The sequence below is a fragment of the Macrotis lagotis genome, chromosome 5 (genome assembly GCF_037893015.1).
Source record: "Macrotis lagotis isolate mMagLag1 chromosome 5, bilby.v1.9.chrom.fasta, whole genome shotgun sequence".
Lineage (NCBI taxonomy): Eukaryota > Metazoa > Chordata > Mammalia > Peramelemorphia > Peramelidae > Macrotis > Macrotis lagotis.
This window is the reverse complement of record NC_133662.1, coordinates 160,604,700-160,630,316: the sequence shown is the minus strand read 5'-3', so window position 1 is coordinate 160,630,316 and position 25,617 is coordinate 160,604,700. Positions and strand designations below refer to the sequence as shown.

The 25,617-nt window shown below is 32.6% G+C and overlaps 1 protein-coding gene across 1 annotated transcript in view; it reads right to left on the bottom strand.

The window, feature by feature from the left end:
- Positions 1 to 542: 542 nt before the first annotated feature.
- ADGB (androglobin) overlaps positions 543 to 25,617 on the bottom strand; it is a 244,091-nt gene continuing 219,016 nt past the window's right edge. Inside the window, exons 30-36 of the mRNA XM_074187787.1 lie at positions 21,314 to 21,361; positions 19,669 to 19,850; positions 10,198 to 10,359; positions 8,897 to 8,990; positions 7,194 to 7,308; positions 5,123 to 5,306; positions 543 to 2,933 (exon numbers count right to left, since the gene is read on the bottom strand). Of these exons, the coding sequence (XP_074043888.1) occupies positions 2,697 to 2,933; positions 5,123 to 5,306; positions 7,194 to 7,308; positions 8,897 to 8,990; positions 10,198 to 10,359; positions 19,669 to 19,850; positions 21,314 to 21,361 (1,022 nt within the window). The 3' untranslated portion in view covers positions 543 to 2,696. The remainder of the gene's footprint in view (positions 2,934 to 5,122; positions 5,307 to 7,193; positions 7,309 to 8,896; positions 8,991 to 10,197; positions 10,360 to 19,668; positions 19,851 to 21,313; positions 21,362 to 25,617) is intronic.

Genomic DNA, 25,617 nt, shown 5'->3' with positions numbered 1-25,617 from the left:
AATCACTTAATCCCATTGACTTAAATAAAACAAAAAGCAAAATCCTCCAAGGTCAGAACTTTTCAGCACTTTTTCTAATAGAGTGCTCAGACATTTAAGATATCAGAATGGATAATCAATAAGGCAGTGGTTATTTATATCGCAGCTATTGTTATTTTTGGAGCTTGCATGAATTTAATCTAGCAATAGAGAGAAGGTCCTCAGAGATACCAATGATAAGCTATGTAATTTCAAACAAGGCACCTATGCTTCTTAGGTCTCAGCTTCATCCTTTACAAAAAGGGAATAATAATTTTACAATCTACTTTATAAGTTTCTTAGGGCAATTAAATGAAGTAATGAATATGAAAGTGACATGGAACTGAAAAGCAATACATAAAATTTTCAATTTTATAATTTTGTGTTTATTAGCATGTCTTAGACATCAAAATTATTTTACCAGTCTAAAAGCTGCTTTTAACAGTTAAACCAAAAAATATCTCAGTAATACATTTTATGAATATGAAGAAAATTAACATGGAATTTGGAACTTTCTAATTAAAAGTAAGGTGTATAACTTAAGATTATGCATTTAGTTTTCTGATGATTTATTTTGGTAATTTTTGTCAATAATGTGGGATTCCTATCAAAGTTAAAAACATTAGGTCAGGTTCCATGAAACAAGAAATATAGGAATTTATCATTTCATTTATAAGCCAGTATCCATTCTTAAACTCAATAAAAGACTTTTTTTTTCAGAATTCATGAACCTAAATCAACAGTTTTGATAAGGGAACCAATGAATACACACACACACACACACACACACACAAACACACACACACACACAATCTGTTAAGATATCTGTTGGCTACTCCCTGTTAAAAGTTGAAAATGCATTTATATAATTAAGCCCAACAAATTTTTATGACAAGGAATAGACCATGATTGAATTAAAAAAGATAAACGAAAATGAAAACAACTAACCTTTACCAAACTTTTGGAAATATATAGCTGGTGAAACAGTTTGTTATACATGTTAATTTTCAAAAGACAGCATATTGTATTGTACAGTGCTGCCATCTGTGACCAAAGCAAAAAAAAAAGTGAAAAAATAGAAAATGCTTTATCTTCAGGATCCTAAGCACATTAAAAAGCCTCAAAATATAATAATTTACTCAATGAAAATACACCTGTGATTTAAAGTAAATGAAGAGGATTGGACGCAAAATGATGAACAAGTCTGTCTTAGGTCTGAGCAATCAATTTAATTATGTTTCTATAGTATTATATACTCTGTGAAGAAAGAGATGGGGGGCCATTAAAATTTTTTACCAATATAAATAAAGATAAATTGACCTTTTTCAGAACTGGATTGCTACACCAATTTTTTCCCATGTTATTCAAAACTTTGTGGCATTATTTGCGAATAGAGATGAAAAACCTAAACTAATAATAAAGATTCAATTCTGAGACCAGTTAGACAAAAAGGATAAATTCTTGACTGATTCATGAAGATAAACATTTTTCTTGAGCTCTCCATACATTTAACCCAGTCTGACATTTTAGAATTTTTTATGTATATACATATATGTCTGTGTATTGTCTCCCAATAGAACATAGGATCCTTGAGAGCAGGGGTTGTTTTGTATTTGTTTTGGTACCCCATTATCTAGTTCAGTGCCTGTTTTAACAGTAGCACTTAATAATAATAATTGATGACTGACTGTGTCTATTACATCGGGGTTTTTTGTAAATATTATATGTTAAATAATTATAATCTAATATTATATAACAATATGATTCGAATATTTGAAAACCAGCTTCATGTGAATATTTGGCCAGTGAAGATCAAACACCTAATTGATTTAACTACATGAATCATCTGAGCTAGCATTAAATGCTTCAAAATAATACCCAGAAGAAACAGAATTTTTTAAATCAAAAACAATAAAAACAGACATGAAGAAGAAATAGGTTAGAAAATAAACATTTTCATAGCCTTCCATGTTGGAATAAGACAGAAGTTTGCCATGGAGTATCATCTGTCTGAGTTCTATTAGAAAATCAATAAGAAACTTTAATACAATTGAGAGAAAAGGGGAAATTGTCTTGGAGGGAACCAAGAAGAGGCTACAGTAGGTAAACAAGTTTGAGACCACTGAAATAATGATTGGTCACAACATTTTTTAATGTCTATACTTACAATAAGTCAGAATAATGCTAATTTAAAATTCTTTAAAAGACAAGTCCTCACATAAGCATACAAATTCAAATTGCTAGATTAAAAATTCTACCATATAATGTCCTGCAGTTAAACAAGTTGGGGGGAAAAACTAAAGAAGAAAAGTTTCCATCATGTAGAAATAAATCTTGAATAATTTAATATCTTTAAATGAACTAGGGATGTTTAGACATTATAAAATACTAATTAGTTCCTCACAGTTGTTGAAAATACATCATTACCTGGTTCTGACAGGGATTTTTCTTAAAAAAAAAAAAAAAGAAAAAAGACAATCTCAAATGGAGGGGAGGGATAATTCCTTGATAATATAAATACTTTTGAGGGTAGTTTAGAACATCTTATACATGTAAGGCTAAAATTAGGGGTTAAAAAGATTAAAAACTAGATATGCTTAGGGTATTATGCAATAATCTTATAAAAGCATACTTTGAATTGGTCTGATATTTTATCTCATAAAGACACAAATTACTTATTAAAATAGTTTTCTTTTCCTGAATAAGGAAATTGTTTGGCTCCCTATTGTCCCTTTTTTTTCCCTCCTTTTTCTTTTTTTTTTTTTCAGATAGTCAATATTCTTCTTTGCCTGCTCTTGCTTAACAGTTGCTTCTTCTGCTGCTAATGCCTCTTGTCGGCGCTCCTCTTCCAGCAAACTCTCCCTGTATTCTTCCCGAGGCAGTAAAATCATTTCCTGGGTCTCCTGTAAAGATGTCTGTTCTCCCCCCCCCCGAAACAAAACAAGAAGTGAATTTGGCATTACAAAACAAATTCATTCACTTTTTTGTGTGTGTGATGCACAAGTATTCAGAAATGGAGTCTTTTTTTTTTTTAGGTTTTTGCAAGACAAATGGGGTTAAGTGGCCTGCCCAAGGCCCCACAGCTAGGTAATTATTAAGTGTCTGAGACCAGTTCTGAACTCAGCTACGCTTGAGTCCAGGGCTGGTGCTTTATCCACTGCACCACCTAGCCGCCCCAATGGAGTCTTGCTCAGATAACACTTACTTATGGAGTTATGATTTTCCTAACTCTTCTAAAAGAAATTTTAGGAGCAGGTAATAATGTTGCATATTTAAATTTTGTTTGCTTGTATTTTTTGACAAAATATGTGATTTATTATTTAGAAAACTCCCAGGGAGGAGTTTCATCTAACAGCTTAGATTAGACATGCCTTGATTCCTAATGAGAGTCTTGGAGACTTGTAGGAAGCATGGAAAGGAATTCAAGGGATGCTGACCTGGAGGACAACTCTCTATCCACTGTATCACACTGTCTCACAAACTTCAGTTAACATGCATGCACAACAGGTCTTTGTAAAAAGTCATAAAATGCTACAATTTATAATTCTGGGTAAATGAACAATATTTCTGCTACAAGAAAATGAATTGCTATAGGCCTTTGAGTATAAACTCAAATTATCCTACCACAAAATTGAAGGGAAACCTATTGTGAAGTACACTATCTTTAAAATTGACTAAAGGAATAATAAACAGACAATTAATTTTAATAAATGGGGGTTCCCTGGTACACAAATGGTACTGGGGTAATATGTGTTTAGCAGCTTCCATTAAACTGTGAGTTCCCTAAAGGCAGGGATTGTCTCTATATAAAAGCATTGCAAACATCAAAGCACTAAGGAAATCATCATCAATCATCATCATCATCATCATCATCATCCTGGGAGGCAATATTTATTTCCCACATTATTCCTAGGGAACTGATTGCCCTTTATGTTTTTACATGCTATGTTTTCTTGTAGCCAATTAATGACATCAGAAGGTAGAATGTGACTTTATTTTCTCTTCAGTTTTATATTTGAAAAGAAATGAAATGATCACCTGTTAAAAATTCATGCTTCTTAGAGATGGTTGATAAAGTATGGAAGGACCATGGAGGTAAGAATAATATCCTCCTTAATGATTAATGTGCTAGACTCCTCCCAACTTTTTAAAAAGCTAGAAGAAATGGGCATTAGTAGAAAGGTGAATCAGTGTTACCATTTCTATATGAAAACAAATCATTAAGATAGAATAATAAATGTGGGAGATGGATACAATGCACTTTTGAGGAGGGATGGGGTAAAAGGTGAGAGAATATAGAATAAACGGGAGTGGGAGAAATAGGATGGAAGGAAATACACTAGCAATAGCAGCTGTGGGGAAAAAAATATTGAAGCCATTTCTCTGATGGACCTATGATAAAGAATGCACTCTATCCCAAAGACAGAGCTGATGGTATTCTGAATACAGACTGAAGCATACTTTTATCCCCCTAATTTTATTGTTCTTGAAGTTTCTCTTTCTGTAGTAATACAAAAATTAAAATATGCAAAGTATTTGTTTCAGGAATATTACACTATTTAAAAAGTCCATTTTGACATTGGAAGAATTTTATTGGACTAATCATAGTTCATGCATGAAGGACTTTAAAATTCTGAAAACATTTTACAGATATCTCAGTACAAAATTTACAAATGAACTTATTAAGTGATTTTACAAGTTCCTTAAAGTTTATATAATTTTAGGACATAAATCATCTACCTTTGATCCTAGTTGGAATTGAATATGTGCTCTCCTAAGCACATGAAATGGTCTGAATATCTGAATAATAACAATGACCAAGGGAGAAAAGTGAAATTCAGGAGATAGCATATCAATAGCAGAGTTTAAGTGTCACATTCTTGAGTAGCACAATGATTTCAGACTGAGTTGTTCTCCCAATGAAAAAAAATTGGGGGGGAACAATATATCTCATAAATATTAAAAAAAAGATGCTGATCTATATGATGGGAAAAGAATGTGATTATAAAAAGGATTATGTGGATGGATAACATAAGATGTCAAATTTTTAAAAAATTTTAAAAAGTTTATCAAGAGTGACACATTTTTACAAGTTCTTACTTACACGGATATCTCCATAGGTATCCAAAACTTTTGATTTTAGCCTTTTCCGTGCTGCAAACTCATTATCTCTTTTGTTAAGTACAATTTCTCGATATTGGCGAAATTGATGAACTTCCTCTGCCTTCTGCATTTCCTGTTGCTGGGCCAAATTTGTACTGTATAATACAGGTTCATCATTCGTTTTTCTAGGGATGAACATCAAAAGAAATGTTTGATTTTGGAACTTGGTTTTGGACCTCTTTCTTAGGGAATCAAGTCATTAAAAGACCAAACTGTAAATATGGCAAAGAATCACAAAGCTCTTTACTCATTGTCCACCATTATTTTATTCTATTGTGGTCATATTGATAACAGTAACTTATACTGTATTTAAAGAAACAAAAAGTACTAAACCAGATGGGAGAATTTTATTGTCATTTATTTTTGTTGTTGTCATCCTGGTATTTTTTTTTGTTCAACTGTGTTAAACACTTTACAATCTTGTGAACTAGGTGTGATTTTTATTTGCATTTTATTGCTGAGGAAACTGAGGCAAAGAGAGGCAGCAAAGAAGTGTCTTGAAGCCAGATACAAAGACAAATATATATTTGATAGCTCTACTCATTAGCATAATTTGTTTTCCTAAATACAATCACAAGGTTATAGATTTAGAAATGGAGGGGCCACAGAGGTCTTCAAATCATTCTGTAGATGAAAAAAAATTAAGAATTGGAAAGGTAACTTGACTTGTCCATGGTTATACAGGTAATAAGTGTCTGATTCAGGATTCAAATCCAGCTCTTCTTGGTTCCAAGACTAGATTCTACTTGCTTTATCACATTGTATACAGAGCTGGAATACAAGATGACAAAGTCAAAATTCAAAATGATAGTGGCAGAGTAGAATACTGTGCTAAAACTAAAAAAAGATTAAATTAATACAGTGGAAAATATTACTTTTGGGTGCAAAAAAGAAATGAATACTACAAGTGAAAGATGGAAGAAGCATGACTAGAAAATTTTGAAAAAATTTGGGAATCTTAGTGGACTTCAAACTTAATGTGTATTATTAGTGTGATATAGCAGCAGGAGCTGCTGAAGGAGGAAAGGGAAAGTTTTCAGGTAAAAGGAGATAACAGTCTCATGAGACCTCATTTATATGGTATTCACTACCCGACACCATTGATAAGTTAAAGGACATCCTGAAGACAACTGAAAAAGCAAAGAGTTTTTAATTACATGTGATATGTAGATCAGTTAATGGAATGGGGTGAAGGATTAGTATTTTGCCTAAAGAAGACACATCTTCATGATCTGAAAGATTAGATCTATTCTCTTTGGACCCAGAGGATAGATTAAGGAACAATGAGAGAAAGTTCAAAATGAAAAATATCATACTTCATATCAGATAAAAAATTAAAAAGAGTTGTCTAAAGTAGAAATAGAGAAGTGATACATTCTTCCTTGTAGGTCTCTGTAGCACCTATGAGATACAAAATGATGTGTTATAATGAGGATATGTGTTGGGTTAGATTACTGCTGAGATTCACAACTCTCAAATTCCATGATTCTATAGACTATAGAAGGTCTCTGGATTGGACTAATTGGTCTTTCTAATCCTAAAGTTTTATAAAAAATATATAAGTTGCTATAAATAATCAATAATAATATCAATAAACAAATATATAAAAGTTAACGTTTCTTTGAGGCACTGAAATTGAAATGTCCAAAAGTAGTTGGAAATGTGGGATTGGAGTACAGGAAGAAAAATGAGGGCTGGGTATAGATTATGAAGTTATCTGTATACAAATGACCACTGAATTCATGGGATCTTTTGGGTTCACCAAGATATGGATGAAGAAGGATAGAGTCACAAAAGAATCCTATATTTAGTATTAAATACAAGTTTCTGACAAATTCTCATTGAAGTAAAATGCTACCTTACATACAGCTCCAGATTCACATGTTTGATTCAGACTATAAAAGTACAATGGATATTTATTTCTAATTCATCATTGCTATAGAAGCATCTTATTGGCAATGTAATTTCAACTCCAAGAACACAGAGCTCCACATTTATTTACTACAATTTACCGGATATATGGAGTGAGGTCCAAAGGTTCTAATTCTCTTTTCACAGATGGTGTAGCAAGTATCTCAGGAGACATTATATTTGGTAAGCTATCAGCACCAGGCATTCTTGTTTCTCCTGAAGTCACTCCATTGGTAATAAAATGATACATACAATTATTTTAAACTTTAAAGATTTTATTGATATTGTTTCTATACCACCCTAATTTCAAAATGTATACTTCCCTTTCCCAGATATTCTTTTTAATAAGCTCTTCTTTTCCCTTTATCATTGATTGGTCTTGCTTTACCTGCTATGTTTTTATTTAAATAAAATTTTACTTTATGCTTAACTTCTAGCTTCCGCTATTTTCTCTGTAGCTAAACAACAGACTTGGAAAAATCGTTCTACATTCGATTAGAGAATTTATAAAAACAAATATTTATTGAATTCCTGCTAAATGAAAGGTCCTGAAGTTATAAGTAAGAAAGCACTGAGTTGGTAAGATATGGACTTGTGTGATCTGAGAGATAGAAAAGGAAATTAACTCATGCTAAACAATTATTTGATCCAAACTGGCTAATTCAGAAGTATATTTTGCATGACTTCATATTTATAATGGATTTGTTCATCTTCTGCTGTGTTTGCTATTTTCTTCTCCAATGGATTAAGGCAAATAGAGGTAAAGTGACTTATCTAGGATCATACAGCTAGTAGTCTGAGGCTAGATTTGAACTCAGTGGATAGTGCTTTCCTTAGTGGATAGTGCTTTCTAATTTACTATGCCACCTAGCTGCCTATGGAGGAAGATAGCTGTCTTCAAATATATGATGGCAGCCAGTAAGTATTAGGAACATCACATTCATAGAATCTCCCCACCTTGAAGAAAGTTGAGTGCAGGAGGTCTATTTACATAATTAGTCATGATCCTTCCAGAAAAAAAAAATGATATACAGTAATATAAAATAATACTCACTTCCTAAAGTAATAATGACTGACTCATTGCATCTTTACTAATTTGGGGTAGTCCTCTGCCATTTTCTAGTATTAAAATCCATATTATCAGAGAATGTTTAGTTGTTAATTAGCTATGATTGACTTACCCTGACCCAATTTGGGGTTTTCTTGGCAAAAATATTGAACTGGTTTGTCATTTCCTTCTCTAGTTCATTTTGTAGATGAGAAAACTGAGACAAACTGAGTTACGTGACTTTCCTAAGGTCACATAAATAGTAAATATTTGAGGTGAGATCTGAACTCAGGAAGATGAGACTTCCTGACTCCAGGTCCAGTACTCTATCTACTGTACTACTTGGTTGCCTCCCAGAAGTAAGTTTAACATTATAGAACTGAAGATATCATTCACCACCTCAAAGAAAAAATAGAAAGACTTCCAAGGTAGAAGGAGATAGAGTAAACATTTTAAAAACAATTACAATAGCTGGACTTTAATATTCCTCCTGAAAGTATAAGAAGGGACAGGGAGAAGTTTAGAATATAAATGCTCTCTGACAAAATCTGAGATTTATTGTGTGAAGTAATTTTACTTTTTAAAATTATGGGAGATTTAAAGTGAGATAGGGTTGAAAAAGTATCATTTTTCTCTTTCTATCTCTGCCTCTATCTCTGTCTCTCCCTTTTTCCTCTCCATTGAAACTCCCCTGGAAAGTATACCAATAATACTTGTGAATGGTAAGACTAATTGATCCATGAATAAAGTTAGTACCTTCTTCTAGGTTTTTATTTAAATCTTCAGACTCTGTCTCAGTCTCAGATTTCTTGGCAAATTTGTTGATAAAATTTATGCGAGCTTGAGCAGCCTGAAGAACAAATGTTAAAAAACAGGATCTTTGAAAATGATTGATTATATAAATAGTAATCACCTTCATAAAGTCTTCAAGAAAAGAAGAAAATATGAAATTAGCAAAATTATTTTAGCTGTGCTTTAGCAAACAGGTTAGTAAGTGATCAAACACACTAAAATACTGAGTATTATGGCTTTTCATACATGGAACCATTTTTGTTAGTCAAGGAATGAGCAACTCATAAATATATACACTTAAAGATCTTTCAAAATAGGGTATTATAACTGAAATAGTAACATGTTATCATTGTAATTTACTAAATAGTAAGCTTCAAGAGTAGAGTACTTATGTCTAAATTCTCTTTGTAACTCTCCTAGTACCTAGTAAAGTGATTTGTACTCAATCGATGTATAATAAAACACTGAATAAATTATATATATATTGAAATAAATGCCATTACATATATACATATGTAAATATTCATATAATAACATTCAATAAATCAGATCTAAATGATCAGACTATTAGGATTATATTAATTATATTAATCATCAAATATACCTTTTAATTAATCTTCTAAGCTTTATATTCCATACATATTTATTCCATTAATCTGTTGTAAGTTAAATTTATTAGCTCTAATATGAAGTGAATAAAGCATTTACATGAAATATATAATGTTCTTGTGGAGTTTTACATAATAGTAGGGGGATAGAACACATAAAAATATTTATAACAGAAAATATGGTGAGTATATAAGAGAAGGAATAAAGAATTTTCTTATTTCTGAGGGAGATGAGGATTATCAGAGACAGATTGTGAATGTATGTGTTTTCATTTCTTCATAAGGTCCCTTATATATCTACAAATACATGTTTGGGCTTTCTTCTTTGGAGAGGTGAACAGAGAAATAGGCTAAGACAAGGTTTTGTAAATGAAAATAAACTTCCAGCCTTTAGGAGAAAGGTAGCTTGAACCCCAAAAAATATCATCAAGAACTAACTTTTTAAAGTTATCTAAGTGATTTCAGCCTTACTACAATAAGGTTATCATTTGACTGGAAAAGGACAGGAAGGAAGGAAGGAGGGAAGAGACAAGTATATATAAAACTGTTGTTTGAAAAGTCATTTAAGCTTTATTTTAAATGTATTTTCTTCATTTTGATGCTTTCAAACCATTGTAGAATGAAGACAACTAAAATAACTTCTCCAATTATGATTACCTTGATAGATCTGCCTGGCTCTGCAGATTCCCATGCTTGTTTCATCGCTCGGATTTCATCAGCTCTTTCTGTATCCTTCTTAATTTCCAGAATGTCACTCTCCATCTGTTCAGTGACCAGACGCAGTGTCCAGTAGGGCTTATTTGGATCTTGTTGTTGACTCTAAAATTGAGGAAGGGTTACAAAAATATATCTAGATTTATAAGTTTAATCAATAATTGATATTTTCTGATTTTTTCATGGTTTTTCATTCTAGTTTTTATACATTCAGTCAGCAATCTTGTTTAATTGTTTTTGAATCACCCATTAATTTCTAGATCTGTGTATAAGCATTAGGGACCAATTTGGAGCAGTGATAGACACAAAACTGATACTTATTGTAACATGTTGTTACAATATCTGCTTTCCTGGGGTGGCTAGGTTGTGCAATGGATAGAGCACCAGCCCTGGTGTCAGGAGTTGAAATCCAGCCTCAGCCACTTAATAATTACCTATCTGTGTGGCCTTGGGCAAGCCACTTGACCCCATTTGCCTTGCAAAATCCTAAAAAAAAACCAATATCTGCTCCCCCCCAATATTACTCTACTTAGAAATCAGGCTGAAATATATGAGGAAGGAATGAGAAGGGTAACAGTATGAAATAATGCTGTTTGGCTTAACTCCTGCATTGCAAAAATGAACAATAGGAAAATAAGGTAACAAAAATGTCTCCTTGCTTTCAGTATTTGAGAGAACTCTATAGGGTTTCTGAAACCAAACTTGGGATCATAGCCTTAGAGCTAGATGGGGTCTTAGAGGTTATCTGGACTAACTTCTTGTTTTTATAAAGATAATGAAGTACAGAACAGAAAATTCACCTGCTCAAGATCACATCAGTAGTAAGTGGCAGAAAATAAAACTAATAAAAGATACTCTAATGGCAAATTCAGTGCACTTTCCACTCTACTGCATTGGATCCTAATTGTCCCTAAAACCTGTTCATTGAACATCAGGACATTTCCCTTTAGAAATGGGAGTAGATAATTATTTGAGGTAAATTAGTAAAAATAATGGAGGGAAGAATGATTATATATTTACTTTCTTTTTTTTTAGGTTTTTGCAAGGCAAATGGGGTTAAGTGGCTTTCCCAAGGCCATACAGATAGGTAATTATTAAGTGTCTGAGACCAGATTTGAACCCAGGTACTCCTGACTCCAGGGCTGGTGCTTTATCCACTGCCACCTAGCCACCCCCTATATTTAATTTCAATCAGCCAAGTCAAATACATGCCAGCTTAGCAGAAAGAAATGGACTACACCTAGTTATAAGTATATTACAGAAAGGTATAAAGTTGTTTAACTATAAATATCTTCCCATCCCTGAGATATGTGTGGAAAGGGAATCAAAATGAGTTTAAAAAAAATAGAGAAAATAGGGTTCACAGGAAAGAGAATTGATCATGACTAAGAGGCACAATTTCTGAAAACATTTATCCTTGGATAAAGATGAGAAATTAAAAGAAATTTCAATTAAAATACCTACAGAGGACTTCCAGGGTGGAGTCAAGAGCAGCATGGAGCTAGCATGCTCCCAGAACTTTTTCTACATAACTCTAATGAAGGCTCTACACAGATGTTAAAGCTATAGATCCCACCAAAAAAAAAGACAAGATTGAAACAAGTCTTAAACTGTAGACATTGTGGAGGATCTTTAGTGAAGGACTGTCTCTGAGGGGTAAAAGGGGACATAAAATCCAGCTAGTAAAACCCAGATTGGGAAAGTCAGCAGGAGGCCTCTAGCCACAGTGTAGCACAGGTCCTGGCAGCTTGACAAGAGCACAAGTCCCAACAGCTGAATAGCAAGCCAGCAGGGAAGGTCCCATACTCAAACAAAGTCTGAACCCTGGGAATACTGGGGCAAAAGACAGAACTGGGTTGGGAACAATCTACTGTAAAGGCAGAATGTGGACATAAAGGAGGAAATAAATCTTTGCAGTGACAATACGTGGACTGCAAAGGCAACATCTTGGCCAGCAATAAGCCAGGGATCAACCCCCAGCCCCAGCATAAAAAGTTTGGGTCAATGCTCCTTATAGCCTAGGAGCAGAGCTCAAACAATCAAAGGGAGCAAAAAAGGTCAAACAGTGCAAACCATTGAAAGCTTCTACACAGATATAGATGATAAAAATGCCATCTCAGAAGAAGAAAGCAATGAAAAATTACCTACCTGGAAAGTCTCAAAGGAGTCTATGAATCAGAATCAAATCCAAAACCTCTTAGAAGTGATTAAAAAAGAATTTAAGAACCAAAGAAGAGAGGAGGAAGAAACATGGAAAAAAAGAAATGAGATCCATGCAGGTAAATTATGAAAAAATGACTAAAGAAATCACCTCCTTTACAAGTAAAAATAATCAACTGAAAAAAAGAATGTAACTCTTCAAAAAATAAAATCGATCAGCTAGAAAAAGGAATGCAAGTTATCTAAAACTTAAATAACTAATCAGAAAGGGAATGCAATTCAGCAAAAAGTAAAATTAGCCAACTGGAAAAGGAAACAAAAGCTAACTGAAGAAAATAAAATACTTAAAATTAGAATTGGACAAGTAGAAACCAATGAATCTATGAGATACCAAGATTCTATCAAAGTAAAAAAAAAAAGCTGAAAAAAATTGAATAAAATGTAAAGTCCCTTTTAGGAAAACCCAACAACCTGGAAAATAGATCAAGAAGAGATAATTTACAAATTATTGGTCTACCAGGAAGTCTAAATCAAAAGAAGAGCCTGGAAAATATCGTTCAGGAAATTATCACGGAAAGCTATCTTTAACTGCTAGATCGAAAAGACTGAATAGTCATTGAAAGAATATGCAGAACATCTCCAGAAAGAGATCTCAGAATAAAAACTCCAAGGACTGTCATAGCCAAATTCCAGAATTCTCAATAAAAGAGAAAATACTATAAACAACAAAAAGGAAGCAATATAAATAGGAAGCACAATCAGACTTATACAGGACTTATCAGCTTCATCCCTGAAGGACCAGAGGACCTAGAAAATGTGTTTCAGAGGACAAAAAAGGGGGAGGGGGGGTTGGCTGTAGGAGGGCAAACACATTGAGTGGTATTTAGAAAATAATACTTGGGAATATGGATAAAAGGATAAAGGAGGGGAAAATGCAAAGAGAGGGAAGATAACATGGAAGGTAAAAATAGTTAATAATTATAACTTTGAATTTGAATGGGATGAATTCTCCCTTAAAATGTCAGCGAATAGCACACTGGATTAAAAAAAACAGAATCTTACAATATGCTGCTTACAAGAAACTCATTTGAAGCAGATAGATACATATGAAGTAAAGGAAAAGGTTTGGAGCAAAGTATATTTTGCTTCAGCTGAAGTGAAAAAAGAAGGGGTAGCAATCCTTAGCTCAGATAAAGCATCTGCAAAAATAGATATTATTAAAAAGAGATAAGGAAGGAAACTATATCCTCCTAAAAGGTGCCATATACAATAAAGTAATTTTAATAATAAATATGTATGCTCCCAATGGGATAGCATCCAAATTCTTAGAGAAGACACTGAAGGAGTTACAGGAAGACATAGACAACAAAACTCTACTAGTGAGAGACCTCAACTTCCCATTTTCAGATTTAGATAAATCTAACCATAAAATAAACAAGAAGAAAGTTAAGGAGGTAAATAGATTGTTAGAAAACCTAGATGTGATAGACTTATGGAGAAAACTGGAAGGGGATAGAAAGGAATATACTTTTTTTTCCCTGCAGTACCTGGCACATAAAAATTAATTAGAACTAGATAAATCTAACCATAAAATAAATAGGAAGGAAGTTAAGAAGGTGAATAAAATCTTATAAAACTTAGATATTATAGTCCTCTGGAGAAAACTAAACTAAATAGGGCTAGAAAAGAATATACTTTTTTCTCTGAAGTATGTGGCACTATACCAAAATTGAATCAAATGCAGATAGGCAGAAATAATAAATGCATACTTTTCAGATCATGATGCAATAAAAATTACATATAATAAAGAGCCATGGAAAGATAAACCAAAAATTAATTGGAAGTTACATAATTTAATTTTAAAGAATGAGTGGAGGGGCAGCTAGCTGGTGCAATGACTAGCATACTGGCCCTGGAGTCAGGTGAATCTGAGTTCAAATCTGACCTCTTTAGGCAAGTCACTTAATTCCAGTGCCTTAAATAAAAATTAAAATAATAAAATAAAAATATAAGAATGAATGGATTCAATAACAAATCAAAGAAATAATCAATTATTTCATCCAAGAAAATGATAACAATGAGACATCAGACAAAAACTTATGGGATGCCACCAAAGCAGGTTTTAGGGGAAATTTTATGTCTCTAAATGCTTATAAGAATAAAATCGAGAAAGAGGAACTCAATGAATTGGGTATGCAAATAAAAAAAATCTAGAAAAAGAAATTAAAGTTTCCCAATTAAATGCCAAATTACAAATTCTGAAAATCAAGGGAAAGATGAATAAAACTGAAAGCAAGAAAACCATTGACCTAATAAATAAAACTAAGAATTTTAAAAGCCAATAAAATAGATAAACCTTTGGTTAATCTGATTTAAAAAAAAGAAAGGAAAAAAAACAAATAATATCAAAAATGAAAAGGAGGGAATTAAAGAGATAATTCAGAACTATTTTGTCCAAATTGTAGGCCAACAAATTTGATAACTTGAAGGAAATAGAAGAATATTTACAAAAATACAACTACCCAGATTAACAGGAAAGGAAATAAAATACTTAAATACTCTCATTTCAGAAAAAAGAAATTGAAAAAAGGCATTAGTGAACTCTCTAAGAAAAAGTCTCTAGGTCCAGATAGATTTACAAATAAATTCTATTTGAGGATCAATTAATTCCAATTCTACGTACACATTTTTGGAGAGCAATGTGGAACCATGCCCAAGGAATAATAAAATTGATCATATCCTTTGATTCAGCAATTCCATTCTAACTCTATATCCAGAAAAAAAATCATAAAAAAATGGGAAATATTCCACATGCTCCAAAATATTCATAGCAGTTCTTTTTTGCAGTGGCAAAGAACTAGAAATTGAGGGGATGCCCATCAATTGGGGAATGTATAAACAAGTTATGGCATATGAATGTAATGGAATACTATTGTTCTATAAGAAACTATGAATGTCAGACTCTAGAAGCATGGAAGGAATTACAGGATCTGATGCTGAACAAAGGGAATAGAACCAAGAGAACATCATACATTTTAATAACATTGTGAGTTGATCAACCTTGATGGATGCAGCTCCTTTCAGCAGTTCAGAGAGCTAGGGCAACTCTGGGAGACCTGTTATGTTAAATTCTACTCACATTTTTAGGAAGAAGAAAACAATATAAAACAAACAAAAAACCTCCACAGAATCTGAATAAACATTACATTCACTTTTTAAAAATTTCTCTTATATTTTTCTTTCCTATCTTATGATTTTCATTCTTTTCCCTTAATTCTAATTCCTCCTACTGAAAATGACATTAGCAAAACAAATGTATATGTACAATATTCACCTGATTATTTACTGCTGAAGGGAGAGGAGTGGGAAACCATGGTGGAAAAAAAATTTGTAACTTATAAATATGCTTATGTATGTGGATGAATGTTAAAAAACATTCATAACATGTAACTAGAAAAATAAAATATCAATTGGGAAATTTTTTTAAAATAAAATACTACTACAGAATGAAAATAATAGTTCACACACAAAATATAAAGATTCATATAGGGCCAATTAAGTGGTGCAGTGGATAGAACCCTGGTCCTCAAGTCAGGAGGACCCGAGTTCAAATCCAGCCTCAAACACTTAATAATTACCTAAATGTGTGACCTTGGTCAAGTCACTTAACCCTATTGCCTTGCAAAAACAAAACCAAAAAGGGAAAATTCACACAGGGGTTAAAATGAGATGTTGGAATTTATTTCAATATTCTTCAGATGAATTTTTAAAAGTCAGGCATGTTAATCAAGATTTTAGGCAAGGGACCCATTAAAAATAGACATGCTTAGGGGGCAGCTAGGTAGCACAGTGAATAGAACACCAGCCCTGGAGTCAGGAGTAACTGAGTTCAAATCCAGCCTCAGACACTTACTAATTACCTAGCTGTGTGACCTTGGGCAAGTCTCTTAACCCTATTGCATTGCCAAAAAAAAAACTTAAACAAAATTAAAAATGGACATACTTAAAGGAGATAAGTAAAGAAACTACATTGTGCTTAAGGGTATCATGTACACTGAAAAAATACATATATGTAAATTTACATGTATGGACATATATATATATATATATATATGCAGGAAATAGTATACCCTCTGATTACTTAAAGGAAAATTTGATAAAATGCATGGAGTGATGCACAAGAATAAATATAATATTTTAGGACCTCAATGTGTCCTTATAATATTTAGGGGGGAAAATTTAAAAAGCAAGAAAGAGATTAGGAACAGAATAAAACTTGAGGAAAATATTATGGACATTTGGTGACCACTGAATGGAAAATTAAGTAGTATTCATAGTTCTCAGCTTTATGAAAAATCAATAGATAACTGTTGTCTGTGAGACAATGTAATAAAAATTTTGGATGTCAGTCAAAGACTTAATTAGGAAAAATGTCTTTAAACACTTTCATCAACAAAAGAGAGAAGTAATCATCAGATTGAATGTATATATTTTTTAAAAGTTTTAAATTAGAAAGGCAATAAATAGAACTAAACAATAAAAGGAGAAAAAAACTAAATTTTCCCACTCAAAAATAATGAGAATTCACAAGAAATGAATATAAAATAAAGTGTATTCAGTTATTTTACCCAATAAAACATAAAATTAGTGACAAATGAAATATATTTAACATAAAAGAATAATGTCTAGGTTAACAGATAAAGAAAAAATCAAATCAATCCTATAAAATAAAATTGAAAAAGTCACATATAAAATAACAAAAGAACAAGAAAAGCCAGACCCAGATGGATTTACAATTGAATTCTATCAAGTATTCAAACAACAATTAACTCCTATAATACACAACTTGACTGCAAAAAAAAAAATAGACAAAGAAAGCATCCTTCCAAAATCTTTCAGGGACAAATACTGTAGTGGTGGTGGTATTACCTGAGCAAAGGTTGTTGCTGCTGTTGTTGTTGCTGTTGTTTCTCAAAAAAAATCATGACATCAGGGTGGTGATGCCATGACATGCAAGTGAGTTGGATTTAAATGAGGGTGGGGTGGCAAAGTCAGCATCTGCTTCATTTTCTCCTTCTGAGCCATCTGGGTCCAGTGGCCAGAAATGGATCAGGATGACTAGAGATAGTCCTGAATGCAGTGGGAGACTTTGGTTTTTGATCTTTCCCAGGTCTAGTTTGTCTGAGACAATGTCCATTTGGTCATTAAGATTAGGTAAGAAAGAGATGAGGCAAAGAGGTAAAAAATGACCACTTCCAAAAAAGAAGGAAAAAAACTGTTAGGAGGGTAAGGCCCTCAGGATATCTCAATGATAAAGGCAGATGAGAAAGAAAAGAGGGGAGTCTCTTTTGCATAGTCAGAAAGAAAAACACTAAAAGGATAAATTTCCTTAATATGGTAGTCTGTAAAACCAAGAACAGACATCATCCATAAAAGAGAAATGCTAGAGGGTTTTTTCAATAATATCAAGAGTAAAGTAAACATTTCTACTGTTGCCACTATTATTTGCTATACTTATAAATATACTAGGTTCAAAAATAAAATGAGAAATAGAAAATTTAATCTTATAGTTATCACATTTTGCAAATAATATGATTTATTGAGAGAACATTACAGTTTCAATTAAGATTAATTGGAAAAATGACTTCAAAAATTAGCAAAATAAGAATTAAATTCATACAAATTATCAATATTTTTCATTGGGATGAGATATCGATAAAAATCCAATCAAAATAACTACAGAATATACTAAACATCTAAGGATTCACCTATTAGGACACAAAATTACATGAATAAAATTAGTTAATGCTTTCTAAAAATAAAATAATACATAAATAATTGGGAATATTTAATTAGTGATTATGGAACCATGATAACATAATAAAATTATGATACTAACAAAACTAATCTACAGATTTAGTGCCGTGTAAATCAAACTAATAAAGGATTACTTAATAAGACCACAGAAAGTAATAATAAATTTAATCAGAGGAAGAAAGGTCAAGAATATCAAAGGGAAATTTTTAAAGTAATAGGAATGAAAGGGACTTAGTAAATGTTTAGTATTCCTTTAACTAAAAATAACATGATATATATATATATATATATATATATATATTATTTTGATTTTTCATATGAATAAATCAGGAAAGCTAAATCCCATTTTATTATCAAGATATGACACTATTAGGAAAAGGGGAGAGGAGAGAGAGAGAGAGAGAGAGAGAGAGAGAGAGAGAGAGAGACAGACAGACAGAGAGGAGGAGGAGGAGGGGGAGGAGGGGAGGGGGTAGGGAGAGGAAGGAGGGAGGGAGAGAGGGAGGCAGGGAGAAAGAAAAACTGGGTAAATCAACTTTGCAGCAGAGCAGTGTGATTCTAGGTCAAGTGTTTTCTGGGCTGGGTTATTGTGAATGGGCATCAGGTGGTGCTGCCAAAGCCTGGGGTCTTGTCAGAGATGGGCCAGGACTGTCAAGGAATAAACAAAAGTGGTGCTCCTCCCAGGGCTCCCTGGGCATCTCATCCATAGGAGGCCCTCTACCGGCTCAGGGAGGTTGGCACAAATCTATTATTTCACAGGAACCTCAGCCTGGAATAAAAGGAAATGAGATGGTCTGTAAACCATGGTCTTGGAAAGCTTCTGATGGTGCCAAGAGGTTACCTTCCTTGTCCACAGCCCCAGTTCGAATAAGACGAGGGCAGGATGGACAGAGGAGGAGGAGACATGGGACTCAAGATGTGGGAGGGGGAAAGGGAGTTCTTTTTAATGTGCTGAGTTTCAGATGCCAAGGAGACATGCTCATGGAGATACAGAGCTGCAGTATGACAGCTGAACACCGCAGGACCCATACTTTCAAAATGTGCTGAAGAAGACTCCCTTGGACAGCGAGGAAATTATATGTTAGTACTTAAAGGAACTATTTCAGACTATTCATTGGAAAGGCAAATATGAAGGAAAACTGTGATGTGGGGGAAGTCTGAATGTGGCACTGACCCTTCCTTTGACTCTGGGTCTCCCTCACTATTCTGTCCTCCTGGATTGTCTCTCAGTGGACTCCATTTGCTGTGTGAAGAAACACTGTGCAGGATTTTGAGCAGCACTTGCATAGGTACACTTTAGTTTCTCTACTTTGAAAGCTGGAATAATGAGAACTATAGGGAATTTACATAAGTGATATCAGAATTCCTTCCTATGGGAGATCAATTGTCAAAATCCACATTTAATAAAATTATACAAATAAGGAATATCATTCTTACCTGACTTTCAACTTTTGATGATATTTTTTCTTTAGTCAGCTTCTCTTTTTCTGCCTTGTCACTTCCTTTCTCTTTACCTTTTCGAGTAGTTTTGATGGAAGATAGAGTTTTTTGCCCATCAGTAGATCCATGGGCATCTGTAAATCCCACTGAAATTAATTCTTCATGTTTTTCTGAATGTGCTATAAAGTTATATGTGGTTGAAGTTGAAACATTTGGGAGAAATAAAATCAATGAAGCTTGGCTAAGAAGGAAAGCTGTTGAAGAAAGTTTTTCATCGAATATTTCTAATATCTAAAATATATATTAACATAGACAGCTATGTATGCAAAAATATGCATATATATATATATGAAAGACCCTTTTTAAACTATATAAATTTGGGTATCTGAATGTAATGGAATACTACTGCCTAATAAGAAATTATGAATATGGAGAATACAGAGAAGTATGAGAAGGTATACATAAACTGATGCAAAATGAAATAGTCAGAAAAACATCAAGTACAATTACTAGACAACATAAATGGAAAGAACAAGGACAAAAATTAAAACTGAACACTGTGACATTATAATGACTAATCTTGGCCCTAAAAGATTAATTAAGAGAAAATGCATCTTTTTCTGTTTATTACAGATATGAAAGACTGTGTATATGGAACACTTCCTATAGTGATGTCAGTCTTGGTTGACATATATGTTAATTTTGTCAAACTAATTTTCCCTTTTAAAAAATTTTTAGTAAAATATATCTCTAGGTAGACAATGGAGGAGAAATATATTTAGAAATAATGTTGATATAAAACCCAACAAAAACACATTTGTAAAAAGAATATCCATTCTCTAATAATTATTAAAATATATGAACAAACATCTCAAAAACAATACTTATAATTAAAAATCATATGAAATATTTCTCCAAATCATTAAGGGAAACTAAAAATCATAACATATCTGAAGTTTTACTTCATTTGAGATAAATTATCAAAAATGACAAATATTTAACAGTAGAGGGAAAATATGCATGTGAATATATTGTTAGTGAAACCACTAATTGATTAAAACATTCTAGAAAGAAATTTATAATTTTGTGGAGGGAAAAATTACCATTTTCATATCTTTTGATCTAGAAATTGAATTGCTGTATTTTATAAATAATACAAAGTTTAAATATGTCTATATATAATGTATACATGCATATATATTCATAATAGTAGTTTTGTGTATGCATGAACACATGTGCACATGATGGGGGTCGCAAAGAATTGGAAATGAAATGAATACCTATCAGCTGAAGGATGGCTAAGCAAACTGTGGTATAAATGAAGGCAATATAAGATTATTATGCCAGAAGAAACAATGAATTTGAAGAATTCAGAGAAACTGGATGGGACTTGTATGAACTGATTCTAAATGAAGTAAACAGAAACAACAAAATAGTACATACAATGATGACAACAATCTAAAAGAACAAGAAAATACAAGAGAATAATATATAATAGTAATTAGATTTGACCTTGCAGAAGAGATGAAGAAATTAACCTGTGCTTTAAAAAATAGGATAATATGTTGTTGGAGATTTGAATAGGTTTAGTCAATTTGGGGAAATAATTTGAAATTGAGTTCTGGGGGTATAATAGACATACCATACTCTGCATATCCTTTTCTCTTCTTGAGAAATACTTTATGTTCTTCTGCAGGGGGAAACAAAAACAAAAAATGCAAGGCAAAAGGCACTACCCCAGACATTTAGAAAACAACTTATATGAAAAAAAGGAGCCCCCTCCCCAGTCTCCTTAAAAGAGAATTGAATTGTTTCAGAATAGCCCCCCAAAGTCTTGGTTTAGTGCAAAGAAAAACAGTCAAAGCAGACTGAGGAGAGAAAGTTATGAATTCACAAGGATCCCTGAAAAGTTAAATAACTTTTATATCATCTGTTTATGTAGAGGATACACGTGGGGAGGCCACTGAAACTTCAGATGATGCTGACCCCAGATATGTTATTCTTGTTCTTTGCTGGGGGTGTGTCTTTTCTGGACACATTCTACCCTGAAATTGTGATAATGACTGAGCACAGATTTCTGGTCCAGTGGTCATCCTGGTGATGAACTTCCCTGCTGACCTTGGATACTCTGGATACACTGGTTCAGGGTATTGCCATTGCAGATGTCACTGTCATGGTCCCTTTAGTCTCAACATATTTCTGTAGTGGCTTACTTGGGTACATAGTTTTTGCTAGGAATTGTTTCTTATATTATACTCTGAGTTCATTTCCTTTAAAGTCTCCCAAATCTACTAAGTTTCTATCTGCTAAGGTACAGTGGATAAAAGTTAATCCTGATGAAAGCAAGCTAAAAGCTAGTCATAGCCATCACACTCAGCTTAACAAAAACAGGGCAGGAATGTCTAAGGCTTAGAATACATCTTTCCTTTTTTATACCTATCTCTGCATCAAAATCAAAGCCCTCTGATACAGATTAACAATCTAATTTAGAATTTAAAATGCCTGATATCAAAGAGAAAGAAAAATTCCATTTAAAATAACTGGAGACCATATAAATACTTAGGAGTGTACCTGCAAAGACAAATTCAGAAAAATATGAATACAATCAAAAAACATTTTTCACAAAAAGTCATAATAAATAATTGGAAAACTATCAATTGTTCATGGGTAGACTGAGTCAATAAAATAAAAATGACAATTCTAACTAAATTAATTCAGTTATTGAGTGTCATACCAGTCAAATTATGATAAAAAAATTCATTTGAAGGAAGAAAAGTTCAAGACTATCAAGTGAATCAATGAAAGAAATGTCAAGGAAGGTGACCTACAAGTACCAGATCTCAAAATGTACTACAAAGTGATAATCTCCAAAACAATCTGCTGCTAGTTAAGAAACAGAGTAATACATCAGTGAATTAGGTACACAGTAGTAAATTACTACAGTGTTCTTTTTTATATGTAATTGAGGAAAATAACAAAAAGATTTTTTAAAAACAATACTCCTAGACCCTCCTTGGCATACCATATTGATCAACAGCAAAAAAGTGAGCTAAAGACAGGTAGGACTTGTGTTATACACCTGTTTATCCCTGACTCCTTCTCTATTAAGCTTGTGTATCAGCAGAAAATTTTATATACTTAGGATAACTAAAACTTCAGTGTCTCTACATGGATATGTAGATAAATGTTTGCACATGAATATTTATTTTAATTTGTGGTTAGCTCTTCAGTGAGAAATGGGCTAAGCCTATCCACTTTCACAATAAATTGGAGTCAAGAAAAAAATGAGATTTCTTCAACAAGAAGTTTCCAAACTTCTAAAACTTCGGTTATTTGCTCAGTCATTTTTATCCACATTTGTTAATTTCTCCTTAGGTCAATTAGAAGAAAAAAGAAAGATAAACTAAAGGGGGAAAAAGACTCCCATGCCATTGATATCATCCATAAGAATTAAATTTATGATTCCATAGAGCATAAAGGAAACATGCCAGTTTGCAAATTTAAATTTAATAATATAGTGAAATTTATAATTAAGCTTTTATAAAAAGAACTTGATTTATATTGTATTTCCTTAGGATGCTTTTCATTGAAGATTGCTAAACTGGGAATATGAAACTTTGAAATAAATATACCATGGCTTTAATAATGCTATCTTTTCCTTGTTCAATAAAGGTCAGTCCTAATGCTTCTGGCTTTGAAAAGTTAAGTTTGCAACCTTGAAGTTAGTTTCCCTGGTTAATTTATAATGTAATTCTTAAGTTATTGTAAGGAATATCAGACAGACTGAAAAGAAAACTGGGGTTTAGGGTCCTGCTCTATCCTCAGGCTTATTAGCTGTGCCCAAGGACACAGCTTGGTGCTTACTTCCTTATTAGCTGTGCCCAGGAATACTAAGCTTGGTGCTTAGTTTCCTCATTTGTAGCTTACAGAAATAGTCTCAAAAGTTTGTTTTGAAAATGTCATGATAATAAATAAGCTATATATCATAAAAAAACAGAAATCACTTGAATAAGTGGATAAGACTTGCAGCCAGGAAGACTGAAATTCAAATCCAATTTTAGGTTTTTTTTGTTTTTTGTTTTTTTAGTTTTTTTGCAAGGCAATGGGGTTAAGTGGCTTTCCCAAGACCACACAGCTAGGGAATTATTAAGTGTCTGAGGTTGGATTTGAACTCAGGTATTCCTGACTCCAAGGTCTGTGCTCTATCCACTGCGCCACCTAGCCACCTCTCAAATTAAATTTTAAATACTATTTGTGTCACCATGGTAAGTCAATGAACTACTCTCTGCTTCAGTTTCTTTAACTGTAAATGAGAACACATTTCCCCATCTCTTCTGTGAGTAGGAAAAACTGCTACTTTTTGGACTGGCTCTTTTGAGTAATGTGAAGTTTCAATATATAAATTGGTATTCCAAAACATCTTTGCCTTTACCTGAGATCAAATACAGTTGAAAAAGTTTACATTAAACTGGTAAACAATCAGACCCAGAGTTGAGAGAATTAACTGAATATTTTTAAATTAAATTAATTTATTTGAAATTACAATTGTTTTTTTCTCCTTTATTTTACTTAATTTTTCACAATTTCATGTAATAAATTTCAAACATTTGTTCATTTTGAGTTTGAAATTCTTTCCCTCCTTTCCTTACCCTCTTCTTGAGAAGACAAGCCATTTGATGCAGATTACAAATGTGAAATCAAGCAAAATAAATTTTCATATTAGCCACATTGCAAAGAGAAAACCAATTTTAAAAAAGAAAATGCAAAAGTATGCTTTTATCTGCATTCAGATTTAGTCAGTTTATCTTGGGTTGGATAGCATTTTTCATCATTATTGTTCTGTAATGGTCTTGGATCACTGTATTGCTCAGAGTAAGAGTAAGAGTTATTCATAGTTGATCGTCTTGGTACCGTGTAGTGTACAATGTATTGGTTCTGCTCCTTTCACTTTGTTTTAGGTCATATAAATCTTCCTAGGATTTTCTGAAATATCCTGCTCATCATTTCTTATAGCACAATAATATCCCAACAAACAATATGCCAATTTTCTCAATTACTTGTAAAGAAATTTAAATATTTGCTTCTTAAATGTTTGAGTTTCACATGTTCTCTTTTCCTTTCTCACTCTTGACTTAAAATTTAATGTAATCAAATGATCCATATTATATGTTAAAATGTTCTCTTTCTCTTGTTTGGTCATAAATTCTTCTTTTATCCAAAAATCTGAAAGTTAAAGTATTTTAAGCTCCCCTGATTTGCCTATGATATCACCCTTTATGATTAAATCATGTACACATTTTGACCTTACCTTGGAATACTGTGTGAGATGTTGGTCAAAATCTAGTTTTGGTCAAATTGCTTTCTAGTTTTCCAGCAATTTGTGTCAAATTCTGAGGTCTTATCCCCAAAGCTTGGATCTCTGCATTTATAATTTAGGCATCTAGTAATTTACTACTGTGTTCTGTTTATCAAATCTATGCCACCTATCAACTACACTAATTCTTAGGTAGAAGCCGATTGTTTTGATGACTATCACTTTATAGATACTTTTTGAGATCTGGGCCCTCTAGGTCATCTTTCTTTACATTTTTTTTCATTGATTCCCTTGAACGTTTCTTGAATTTTTCTTCCACTTTTGTCTAGGCAAGTAGTACTCTAAATATTTTATATTTTCTGCTGTTATTTTAAATGGAATTTTTCTTTCTATATCTTCCTGATAATAATATTTAGAATTGCTAATCATATATGTTGCTTTGTTTTATATCCTAAACTTTGCTTAATTATTTCCACTAGTTTTTAGCTGTTTCTCTAAGTATAGCATCATAACATTTGCAATGAGAGTTATGTGTCCTCATTGCCTCTTCTAATTCCTTCAATTTATCTTCTTTAGAAGGATCTTGGTGAATATTATTCACTCACTTCTGGAACTTCTGGTTTCCTCTAACT